The sequence below is a fragment of the Hylobates moloch genome, unplaced genomic scaffold (assembly GCF_009828535.3).
Source record: "Hylobates moloch isolate HMO894 unplaced genomic scaffold, HMol_V3 SCAFFOLD_3, whole genome shotgun sequence".
NCBI classification, from domain to species: domain Eukaryota; kingdom Metazoa; phylum Chordata; class Mammalia; order Primates; family Hylobatidae; genus Hylobates; species Hylobates moloch.
In genome coordinates this window covers 63009122-63022293 of record NW_026652278.1, presented here as the reverse complement: position 1 = coordinate 63022293, position 13172 = coordinate 63009122, and the positions used below count along the sequence as shown (strand labels likewise).

The 13172-nt window shown below is 39.6% G+C and overlaps 1 protein-coding gene and 1 pseudogene across 1 annotated transcript in view; one reads left to right on the top strand and one right to left on the bottom strand.

Moving 5' to 3' along the window:
- Positions 1–846: 846 nt before the first annotated feature.
- Positions 847–13172, top strand: part of DNAJC12 (DnaJ heat shock protein family (Hsp40) member C12) — a 43973-nt gene continuing 31647 nt past the window's right edge. Inside the window, exon 1 of the mRNA XM_032138340.2 lies at positions 847–1101. Coding sequence (XP_031994231.1) covers positions 1024–1101 — 78 coding nt within the window. The 5' untranslated portion in view covers positions 847–1023. The remainder of the gene's footprint in view (positions 1102–13172) is intronic.
- Positions 4928–5252, bottom strand: LOC116458582 (mitochondrial import inner membrane translocase subunit TIM14-like; annotated as a pseudogene).

The window sequence follows — 13172 nt, the reverse complement described above, 5'->3', positions numbered from 1 at the left end:
TAGCCCAGTCTGGAGTGCAGTGGCACCATCTTGGCTCACTGCAGCCTCTGCCTCACGGGTCCAAGTGATTCTTCTGCCTCAGCCTCCCAAGTAGCTGGACTACAGGTGTGGGCCACCATGCCTGGCCTACAAATCACTATTTTAAATGATCGTGTTTTTTTTTTTTTTGCATGTTTTTCAGCTGTCTTCCTCCATCAGAACGTAAGCTCCATAAAAATCAAGACTGTGTTATTGGCCAGGCACCGTGGCTCATGCCTGTAATCCCAGCACGTTGGGAGGCCGAAGCAGGCAGTTTGCTTTGAGCTCATGAGTTCGAGACCAGGCTGGGCAACATGGCAAAACCCCCTTCTCTTAAAACATAACAAAACAAAAACCAAAAATTAGCCAGACATGGTGCTATGTGCCTGTGGTCCCAGTTACTTGGGAGGCTGAGGTGGGAGGATCGCTTGAGCCAGGGAGACAGGGGTTGCAGTGAGCTGAGACTGCACCACTGCACTCCAGCCTGGGCGACAGTGAGACCTTGTCTGAAAATAAACAAATAAATAAAATTAAGTATTTTAAACACTCAGAAAAGCTCCCATTATCCTTATTAACACATCCTAAGATTTTACCACATTGCTTCAAATTTTTTTTCTTTTCTTTTTAAAGGATAAAGACAAAAATATATAGGAGATGGAGAGGTGGCTAATGTGGCAAGTTTCTGAAAATAGACAGTCTTTATTAACTCATAAGACAAATGGTTCACATGCATCTCTTATAGAAACTCAAACTACAGATCCCAGGCAGCACTGCAATAATAGACACGTGGACTGTTCTTTTCTTCTCTGTAAACAGCCAATGAGAGGCAGAGTTTACAAAGGTCTAGGATGACATCTGGTGTGTTGACTGTGGCCAGTCTTAAAGCTAGTTTTTGCTATTTGGAACGTGCTGATCTAATTCAGATTTAAAGAGTTTCTTCCTGTCAATTCGAAGCTCACTGTTCCTCTTGTTTCCGAGGGAAGAAGGACTGATTAAGTCATCTAAATGGATGCAATACTGAATTACAGGTCAGAAGATACTGAAGATTACTACACATTACTGGGATGTGATGAACTATCTTCGGTAAGACAGTGGATAATGTTTTTATCACAATAGTATTCTTTTTCACAATAGTATTTCAAGTTTTTATTTAAGGTTTTAACTTTGAATTTTTAGTCACATTGCCTACAAACCTAACCTTGTGTTGTTTTAAAGCACTTTTGGCTCAGAGAAAGTTAAGAATTTCAATGTATATTGGGTTTTTACTTGAATAGTGTCCTATGGGAATTTTACGGAAGCTTCTGATTAAATATGTATATTCTGGCACATGGCTGTATGCTCTGTTTCACAATATAGTATATTAAAAATAAATATTTGAAATTTTATTGTAATTTCTGATGGCAGTGTTTCACAGTATATATAAGCTATATCTTTATTATGGTGACTCATACTTGAGGTGAAATGAAATTTCTTATAAAATTAGGGATTTTAATACATTTTATTAAAATGTGTACTCCTATGTGAGCAGTCAAAATATAAACCAAGAAGCATCCTTTTATGTTAATATTTCAAATTGTGTGACAGAAATTACTTCTTGAAAGGGTGCCTTCTGAAACAAAACGTGAAAATTCTGTAGCTGTTCACTGGATCTGTAAGAAAACAAAATTTTTAACGTTCCCAATAAAAACAATTATAAAGGTTGTAGAGGTTTTTTAAATTATGGAAAAATCATTTATAATTCTCTCTCCCAAGGATAACACTATTAATATTTTGGCATATTAATCTCCAGTCTTCTATCTATATTCTTTAAAGACATGTTTGGGAGGATATTATATGTACTTGTTGATTCCTGCTTTTTACCCATTCATATTATAACAAGAAATTTTCCATGCTATTAAACTTTCCTTGTACACTTTTTAGTGGTTGCAAAATATTTTATTTTACTGTGTTACCACAGTTGAATTATTCTCTTATTGTTAAATATTTTATTTCCAATTTTTCAATATTTCAAATAATGTTGAGATTAATATAAAATATGTTCATTATTAAATGATATATTATTAAATCATGTTATTATGATATATTTATGTTTTACAATTAATATATTTTATTTTATTTATTTTTATTAAAATCTAAGTAGTAAAATTAACATTTTAAAGCAAAATGTTTTTATATTTATTGTTGTTTCATAAAGGCAGTAGTTCGTTAATAAAATGTACTTAGTTTTGTTTAAAGAATAGAATGCATTATTGGACACAAAGTATTAAAATCTCTATTTTTGCCATGCTGAGGAAGTTATCTTAGACACGTTGAAATTAAAAAAACTGCCCCGCCCCCAGAATAGCTTATAATGGTCTTTTAGTTGCATATTTCTTCTCAAGAATGTGTTACTCTTGTTTATGTTGGTGGTGATTTGCTTATAGCAATTGAGAAAGCTTATTACCATTTTTACCATGTGTTATTCACAGTTGAAATTATACTATTATCAAACAATTTTTGAAGGAATAATTTAAAATCAAAGGAATATAATTTAACTTGATAAGCCTCACAATTCGGATTAAAAAAAATACATGCTAGCTTATATAGTAAGGGTCATTATATCTCCATAATCTTGTGACCTATTTAGTCAGTCCTTTTTTTTTTTTTTTAATTTTACTTTAAGTTCTGGGATCCATGTGTAGAATGTGCAAGTTTGTTACATAGGTATACATGTGCCATGGTGGTTTGCTGCACCTATCAACCCGTCATCTAGGTCTTAAGCTCTGCATACATTAGGTATTTGTCCTAATGCTGTCCCTCCCCTTCTCCCCCACCCCCCAACAGGCCCCAGTGTGCGATGTTCCCCTCCTTGTGTCCATGTATTCTCATTGTTCAACTCCCACTTATGAGTGAGAACATGCGGTGTTTGGTTTTCTGTTCCTGTGTTAGTTTGCTGAGAATGATGGTTTCCAGCTTCATCCATGTCCCTGCAAAGGACATGAACTCATTCTTTTTTATGGCTGCATAGTCAGTCTTTTGAAGTTATGCTGTTGTCTTTTCAGTCTACATAGAAGGAGGATTCATTTTGGAAAGCCTCACAGAAAATAATCTCATTGTTAATGTGTAATATTCAAAATGTGGTTACCTGGTAGAGTCATACTTCCTTGTGTCAACATTCCTTTTACTGGATGTATTTTACTGGTCTTTCAATGGCATATCATATCTAGATAACAATTATTCATTTTTAATGAAACGTTTGTCATAATATTGTCACTTCTTTATATATATATCATTTTTTCTTTTTCTTTTTTTTTTTTTTTGAGACGGAGTCTCGCTCTGTTGCCAGGCTGGAGTGCAGTGGCGCAATCTCGGGTCACTGCAACCTCTGCCTCCTGGGTTCAAGCGATTCTCCTGCCTCAGCCTCCTGAGTAGCTGGGACTACAGGCTGGGACTACAGCCACCATGCCTAGCTAATTTTTGTATTTTTAGTAGAGATGGGGTTTCACCGTGTTGGCCAGGGTGGTCTTGATCTCTTGACCTCGTGATCTGCCTACCTCGGCCTCCTAAAATGCCGGGATTACAGGCGTGAGCCACCACGCCCGGCTTTTCTCTTCTTTTTATAGGTATGCTTCTCATTTAAAAAATACTTTTATGACATTTTTGACTAATATGACATTTCCTTTACTTGATTTGTATTGGATAGATTGCCTTTACTTCAGGTACTCCTTCATTTGATGGTCTAAAATTAACCAGAACTCATCATGCCTGAAAGCGTTTTAGCTGTTATAATTTCAAAACAATTTGATATTCTAATTTTACTTATCACAATTGAATCGAGACACCCACATAATACATTTGCTTTGGTATATAGTTCTTACAATTTAAAGTTTGTGCTAGAAATTGATTAAAGTAAAATTATATATTTTCTAATGGTTCTAGAGCAGTAATCCTGAAGCTCTTCCTTCTCAGTTTTTAAAATTATCTTTCAGAAATTGAAAATACAACCATGACCATAAGCAATGAGACTAATTTTCTAGTTCACATAATGACATATATAAATTATGGGAGGATTTCCATGTTATATAGAAAACAATATATTCCCCATTTCAAAACAATTTGACAAAGATTGATCCCAAGACAGTTAGCCTTTCTCCCTATATTGGATTTTTTTTTTTAATTTTTATTTCTTTGAGATGAAGTCTCACTGTGTCACCCAGGCTGGAGTGCAGTGGCAGGATCTCAGCTCACTGCAGCCTCCGCCTCCTGGGTTCAAGCGATTCTTCTGCTTCAGCCTCCTGAGTAGCAGGGATTATAGGTGCATGCCACCATGCCCAGCTAATTTTTGTACAGACAAGCTTTCACCATGTTGTCCAGGCTGGCCTTGAACTCCTGACCTCAAGTGATCCACCCACCTCAGCCTCCCAAAGTGCAGGGATTACAGGTGTGAGCCACCGTGCCTGGCCTCTATGCCTCAGTTTTCTAACCTGTAAATGGGAGTAAATACTACCCACCTCACAGAGTTGTGGGGATTACATAATACACGATATATAAAGCACTTTGAACAGTGCCTGGTGCAGAGCGCTAAGTTGTTGTGGTTGTGGTTGTGTTTGTGGTTGTGGGTGTTTTGGCCCCCACAGTGTTACTGTGCACTTGGAACTTAGTACACTTATCCTATCCTTGAGTTTGCATTATTTTTAAGATATTTTATTTTGCAATAATTTTTGACTTACAGAAAAGTTGTAAAAATAGTACAACAGAGTTCCTATATACCCTTAACCCAGCTTCCCTTTATGTTAACATCATACCTAATGAAAGTACAATGATCAAAATCAGAAATTAAAAAAATTTATAGCTCTGAGGCATTTTATTATAAAAACTTGGTACTCATGTACATAACTAAAATGAACTTAAAATTCATCATACATTTACTTCATTTTTTAGCTTGACCTTCTAGTAAATCTCTAGCTTCACTGATTTTTGCTGCTACGATTTAAGAGTATAATTTATCAATGAGCATCTCTTATTTTCCCTTTATTGGCAGTAGGGCTTACCCCTAGTATTAATGCTGCTTCTTGTTTTGTCATTTTGGGTTCAAACTCACCTCAGTAATAGCCACCACTGAAGGCAGATTTTGATAGACTTTGAAAAACTTGCTTTACTTGACGCACCATGTGCTCCATGGCTTGCAAAACATAATATCCTGCAAATCCTGCAGCAGCAATGGTCAGTCCAACTGCTACCATTGTACTGGCCATGGCTCTAGCTGGGCTCCCCTACCTCTACCGAGAGCATGGATCATCCCAGCCCGGAGGTCACGGCCAACAAATGCACACCTTTATCAGAGAGTGATGCAGCCACCGACCACAAGCACAAACCACCAAAAAATCAGAAAATTAACATTGCTACAGTTAACCCTACCATGGTCCGGCAAACATTTTTTTGTAAAGGACCAGATAGAGTCAGGACTAGAATGAGGCAAGTAGGGTGTGTAGGATGCAAAATTTAAGGAGGCACTAACATTTAGGGTTGTGCGCATACAGAAATTTGAGAGAGACAGAGAGAGAGAGAGAGAAAGAGAGAGAGGGAGAGGGAGAGAGAGAGAGGTTATTTCCTTAAACCTAGGTGTCCTGCTTGCCTCACCTAGTGCTGATCCTGAGAAAGCAAATATTTTAGGCTTTGCAGACCTTACAGTCTCTGTCCTAACTACTCAGCTCTGCCATTGGAGAAAACAGCCATAGACAATACGTAAGTGAATGATCTTGGCTGTCTTCCAATAAAACTTTAATTAAAAAACAGGCAGCAGCAGGCCAGAGTCAGTCAATCCCTGATCTAAATTATAATTCTTATCTAATTTCATCAGTTTTCCTACTAATGCCCTTTTTCTGTTCCAGGATCCAAGCCAGGATCCCTTATTACACTTTGTCATCATATTCCCTTAGTGACCTCCAATCTGATGCTTTCTGCTACCTTCTTTGTCTTTCATGACCTGGACACTTTGAAGAGTACTGGTCAGTTATTTTGTAGAATGTCCCTCAATTTGACTTTGTTTGATATTTTCTCATGATTAGTTTGAGGTTATGCATTTTTGGAAAGAACTCCTCAGAAGTGATGTTGTGCCTTTCTTAGTTTCTCATGTGGGGATGCATGATATGGATGTGCTTTATTGACCTTGAGCACTTCGTTAAGGTGATGTCTGTCAGGTATCTTCTGCTAGGGTTTTCCATGGTAGGGTTATTATTTTTCCTTTTGTAATTAACAAACATCTTGGGGAACATACTTTGAGACTGTACTGTTTCTCCTCAAACTTTTACTCACTAAGTTTAGCATCCTTCCGTGGATCTTGCCTGTAACAGTTACTACTATGGTGTTTACCTAATGGTGACTTTCTTTTTCTCATTAATTTTACATTTATTAGCATTCTACAGTAAGGAAATTTCTTCAGTAAGGAAAAACTGTCCCTTCTCCCACATTTATTTGTTTATTCGGCTTAGTTTTATCACTATCAATTAATAGTTATTGTATTTTAAGTGTTATAATCCAAATATTACCGTTATTTATTTTGTGTCTCAAATTGTTTCTATGCCTCATATCTTAATTAATTATCATTTGATTAGAGTGATGTAGGAGGATCTCTCATTTATTTCAGGAATATTGCTAATATCCGGAATTTTGTGGGAAAAATCTAGTTTTAAACCAAGTGAATTAAAATCATAGATATCAATTAAATCAGTATTAAAATGAATCCTCTTTTCTTTTCTTTTTTTGAGATGGAGTTTCACTCTCATTGCCCAGGCTGGAGTGCAATGACGCAATCTGGGCTCACTGCAACCTTTGCCTCCTGGGTTCAAGCAATTCTCCTGCCTCAGCCTCCCGAGTAGCTGGGATTACAGGCATGTACCACCACACCCAGCTAATTTTTTGTATTTAGTAGAGATGGGGTTTCACCATGTTGGTCAGGCCGGTCTCAGACTCCTGACCAAAGGTGATCTGCCCACCTCGGCCTCTCAAAGTGTTGAGATTACAGGCGTGAGCCACCACGCCCAGCCAAATCTTCTCTTTTCTGCAACACATTCTGCATCATATGAATTTCCATCACTGGAACCAATTCACTCTTAATGAATTAGCCATAATTTTCAGAAAGCTCCTATTACACTATAGTTATGTTACTTGAAGAACATCTGTCAGTCTATGATCAAGTATTTATTGAACATTTCCTATTGGGCCAGTACTAGAAGTGATGTAGGGTGGGGAACAAAACAAAACAAAACAAAACAAAAAGGTGAGACATGATGCTAGTGTATAAAGAACCTGGTATCCAATTGAGGAGCCAAAGCTAATACACAGGAAGCAATTTGAGAACAATTAAGTATTGTGCTGTGTACTGTCTATAAGTGCAGCAGAAATTAAAGAAAGAATATCTGAATAGACTTCAGAAAAAGATGGGGCTTGAAATGGCCTTACTAGATGGCTATAATTTTAATGCACTGTGGGAGAGACAGGGCATTTGTATGGCTAGGAAATCTTGGAGAAGATTCATCCAAGTAGGAATTGGATTAATCTCCATGGCACACTAGAGTATTTCCTTGCTTAGACAAAAATATTTTGCTAGCAGAATATGGAAAAGATAAGTTTCTAAGTTTTAAAATTTAGGTTCTAAAATTAATATATGTTCAATAAGGAAATGTGGAATACAAAGAAAGCACAAATAAAAATGTTAACCTACATGTTTAACATTTTGTAGTATGACTTATACATGTTAATTATCTGTGCATATATGCTACATCTGTATATGTATATAAATAAGTAAATGCATATGTGTATATGTACGTATGTATGTATGTATTTTTGAGACGGATTCTTGCCATGTGGCCCAGGCTGCAGTGCAATGGTGTGATCTCAGCTCACTGCAACCTCTGCCTCCCGGGTTCAAGTGATTCTCCTGCCTCAGCCTCCCAAGTAGCTGGGACTACAGGCATGCGCTACCAGGCCTGGCTAATTTTTTGTATCTTTAGTAGAGATGAGGTTTCACCATGTTGGTCAGCCTCATCTCGAAATCCTGACCTTGTGATCTGCCCACCTTGGCCTCCCAAAGTGTTGGGATTACAGGCGTGAGCCACCACACCTGGCCTATGTGTACGTATTTATATGTGTATTTTTGTATGTATTTGGAGTCAGACTGCATGGGTTCAATTCCTAGATGTGCTGCTTATTAGCTGTATGACCTTGGGAGAATTCCTTAATTTTTCTATGTCTTGATTTCCTAATCTGCAAAATGAGAATAATGATAGTATTAATCGCATACAGTTGTGGGAATTAAATGAAACACTCTATGTAAAGTGCTTAGAAAAGTGCCTGGCACCTATTAAGTATCAAAAAATCTATTTATTTATTTATTTATTTTTTGAGATGGAGTCTTGCTCTGTCGCCCAGGCTGGAGTGCAGTGGCGGGATCTCGGCTCACTGCAAGCTCCGCCTCCCGGGTTCACGCCATTCTCCTGCCTCAGCCTCTCTGGGTAGCTGGGACTACAGGCGCCTGCCACCACGCCCAGCTAATTTTTTATATTTTTAGTAGAGACGGGGTTTCACTGTGTTAGCCAGGATGGTCTCGGTCTCCTGACCTCGTGATTTGCCCGCCTCAGCCTCCCAAAGTGCTGGGATTACAAGCGTGCGCCACTGAGCCCGGCCTATTTATTTATTTTTTGAGACGGAGTCTTGCTCTGTCACTTAGGCTGGAGTGCAGTGGCACGATCTCAGCTCACTGCAACCTCCGCCTCCCAGGCTCAAGCGATTCTTGTGTGTCAGCCTCCCAAGAAGCTGGGAACACAGGCCATGCCAGGCTAATTTTTTTATTTTTAGTAGAGACAGGGTTTTGCCATTTGGCTATTGTCCAGGCTGGTCTTGAACTCCTGACCTCAGGTGATCTGCCCGCCTTAGCATCCCAAAGTGCTGGGATTACAGGTGTGAGCCACTGCACCCGGGTCAATAAATTTAAAATGATAATAATTATCATTATTATATATATATATGTTACATAATCCCTTTTGAGATAAGACATGGATTTAAATTGCATAAAATACTTATATATTATTATACGCAGTATAACAATATATTGCACATAATATCTTACCTTTTCTCATAGAAATATTTACATTTTCTCAGGTTTTTTTTTTTTTTTTTTTGAGACGGAGTCTCGCTCTGTCGCCCAGGCTGGAGTGTAGTGGGGCAATCTCGGCTCACTGCAAGCTCCGCCTCCTGGGTTCACGCCATTCTCCTGCCTCAGCCTCTCTGAGTAGCTGGGACTACAGGCGCCCGCCACCATGCCCGGCTAATTTTTTGTATTTTTAGTAGAGACAGGGTTTCATTGTGGACTTGATCTCCTGACTTTGTGATCCGCCTGCCTCGGCCTCCCAAAGTGCTGGGATTACAAGCATGAGCCACCGCACCCAGCCTCTCAAGTTGTTAAAAATCTTTTATGACAAGATAATTTTTTAAATGACTAAGGTATTCTAACCTACAGTTACATTACAATCAACTGTAACAAACATCCTATTATTGGACATATAGGTTGTAAGAATTAAAGAAAGAGGAGAGAAACACGAAGGGCGGCTCGACAGTCAACAGGGACAGGTTTGTTTATTTATTTTTATTTTTCATTTTTCATTTTTTTGAGATGGAGTCTTACTCTGTCGCCCAGGCTGGAGTGCAATGGCACAATCTCTGCTCACTGCAAGCTCCGCCTCCCAGATTCACGCCGTTCTCCTTCCTCAGCCTCTGGAGTAGCTGGGACTACAGGCGCCTGACACCACGCCCGGCTAATTTTTTTGTATTTTTAGTAGAGAGAGGGTTTCATTGTTTTAGCCAGGATGGTCTCGATCTCCTGACCTCGTGATCCACCCGCCTCGGCCTCCCCAAGTGCTGGGATTACAGGTGTGAACCACCGCGCCTGGCCTGACAGGTTTATTTTGAATAAACCTGAGAGGGGCGGCTGGCTGAGTTAGGTTAGAGACACACTCTCTTACAGACTAAGAGTTTTATTTTATTTTATTTTTTATTGTATTTTAAGTTTTAGGGTACATGTGCACAAGAGTTTTTAAGGCTTCAGGGTGGGAGAGTTTATCAGAGGCTTGGACTGCTTCTCTGTCTCTTTGTTGTGCGTATCTGGGAGGGAGAGTTGTGTGTCTGTTCCCATCCATCTTTCTGCAGCTGCAGGCATACCCCCCGATCCGAGTCTGCTTTTTGCTTCCCTATCTTGGTACACCTCAAGGGAAAGAAATGTGCTTATTAAAGCCCACTGTTTTACTGGGGCCCATTGTATGAGGGTGAAGTTTGGCAGTTACTCCAGAGACTGTCCCCCAACCTCCCTCTGTGCCTGAGCTGTCTTATTTGTGTTTTACTGTCTGCTCTTTCTGGCTGCTTGTAGTTCGAAGAGAAGTGATTTCCTTGAAATGCATGAGGCTAGAAAGGGAGCTGGAATTTAAAGTGGCGGTGTCTGTCCGAGTTGATGGTGCTCTTGCTCTATCATAGGTTTTTGTTTAAAATTTATATTTTATTCTTGGACCTTCTTACAGCTATTCTTTTCTTACCTCTGATTATCTCCTTAGACAAATTCTTATAATTGGAATTGTTGAATGAAAGGCTAGGAAATAAATTAAAGGCTCTTCATATATATGTATGTATCTATATATAGAGAGAAATTAGAATATTTAACACTTTAAAATTTAAAAACAAGTCTAATTCTCAGTTTTAATTGTTATATAAGCAGATTATGGTGACTGATGGTTAAAGACAGCACCCAGGAAGAGGAAACACATAGTTAATTACAGTTCCTAACAGGAAGTCATCTTTTCCTATTATTCGAAGGTGTTCTCAGAAGTTTAACAAGGAAGAGGCCGGGCGCGGTGGCTCACGCTTGTAATCCCAGCACTTTGGGAGGCCGAGGCGGGCGGATCACGAGGTTAGGAGATCGAGACCACGGTGAAACGCCGTCTCTACTAAAAAATACAAAAAATTAGCCGGGCGTGGTGGCGGGCGCCTACTCGGAGAGGCTGAGGCAGGAGAATGGCGTGAACCCGGGAGGCGGAGCTTGCAGTGAGCCGAGATATTGCGCCACTGCACTCCAGCCTGGGCGACAGAGCGAGACTCCGTCTCAAAAAAAAAAAAAAAAGAAGTTTAACAAGGAAAATAATAGTTATTAGTCTGGGTTTTATACATATGCCTGTCTAATACAGCCTGACTGTGATTGTAAAAGTGAAGACATTCCTAATGCCTTATGAGAGTTGACTAAGGATGACATGGAGCTGATCTACATATAGAGAGATAGATACACACATATATCTATATATAGAGAGAGATAGATACACACACATATATATACACACACACATACAAACATATATGTCTCAATTTTTTTCAAGAAAGTCTGTACCTATTTACATTCTCACCAGCAGAGCATGAATGTTCATTTTTTCACACTCTCAGTAACACTGGTCATTACTATCCTTTGGATATTTTGATTTATTTGATTATGAGTAGAGCTGAACATTTTTTGTATGTTTACAGGACAACAGGATAGGCAGTTTTGCAGACTACTGGACTTGGGTCAGGAAGGCAGGATTTAGTGGACCTTGACATGGAGGGTGTCAGCTCCAATGGACTGCACTTGGCAGTGGGCACATGGAGTAGGGAAGCCAGAAGATAAATACAATGTGTTCAAGATAAACTAACCCACTTTACCAGTTTACATAGAGCCAGCTCTATGGAAGCTTTGTAATAAACTTTATGATAGTAAGGCTGTGAAAAATAATGAAAGAAAGATAGACTTTCTTAATTTTTAAAATGTGAAATCGGTAAAACCTAGAAAATATAAAGAAGAAAATAACAATCACGCATGTAAACAAACTGAGAATCAACCATTTTGACACATTTGCTTCCATGTACTAAATACCAGTACATTTTTTTTTTTTTTTGAGATGGAGTTTCACTCTTGTTGCCCAGGCTGGAGTGCAATGGAGTGATCTCGGCTCACTGCAACCTCTGCCTCCTGGGTTCAAGCAATTCTCCGGCCTCAGCCTCCTGAGTAGCTGAGATTACAGGTGCCCATCACCACACCTGGCTAATTTTTGTATTTTAGTAGAGACGGGGTTTCACCATGTTGGTCAGGCTGGTCTCTTAACTCCTGACCTCAGATGATCCACCTACCTTGGCCTCCCAAAGTGCTGGGATTACAGGCGTGAGTCACTGTGCCCAGCCCAGATTTTTTTTTTTGAGACAGAGCCCTGCTCTGTCACCCAGGCTAGAATGCAGTGTCAAAATCTTGGCTCACTGCAACCTCCACCTCCTGGGCTCAAGGGATTCTCCTGCCTCAGCCTCCTGAGTAACTGGGATTACAGGCTCGTGCCACCATGCCCAGCTAATTTTTGTATTTTTGTACTTTTTTTTTGAGGCGGAGTCTCGCTGTGTCGCCCAGGCTGGAGTGCAGTGGCGCCATCTCCGCTCACTGCAAGCTCCACCTCCTGGGTTCACGCCCTTCTCCTGCCTCAGCCTCCCGAGCAGCTGGGACTACAGTCGCCTGCCACCGTGCCCGGCTAATTTTTTGTATTTTTAGTAGAGATGGGGTTTCACCATGCTAGCCAGGATGGTCTCGATCTCCTGACCTCGTGATCCACCCGCCTCGGCCTCCCAAAGTGCTGGGATTACAGGCGTGAGCCACGGCGCCCGGCCCTAATTTTTGTATTTTTAGTAGAGACAGGGTTTCACCATGTTTGCCAGGCTGGTCTCGAACTCCTGACCTCAAGTGATCCACCCACCTCAGCCTCCCAAAGTGCAGGGATTACAGGCGTGAGCCACCGCACCCAGCCCAGAATGTTTTCTAGTGGGATAGGAATTAAAAATAAAACAACAGCAACAATAAAACTCCAAAACTTTCTATCTTTGATATATAGGTATAATTTTATCTATTTATTTAAAAGCCCTAATATACATATATGTATGTGTATATATAAGATATATATATAAGATATATGATATATATATGCATACATATGTATGCATATATATAAGATGCTTATATATATGCATATGTATGCATATATATATGCATTAAAAGTGCATCTTTAGGCCTGGCATGGTGACTCATGCCTGTAATCTCAGCACTTTGGGATGCCAAGGCAGGCGGA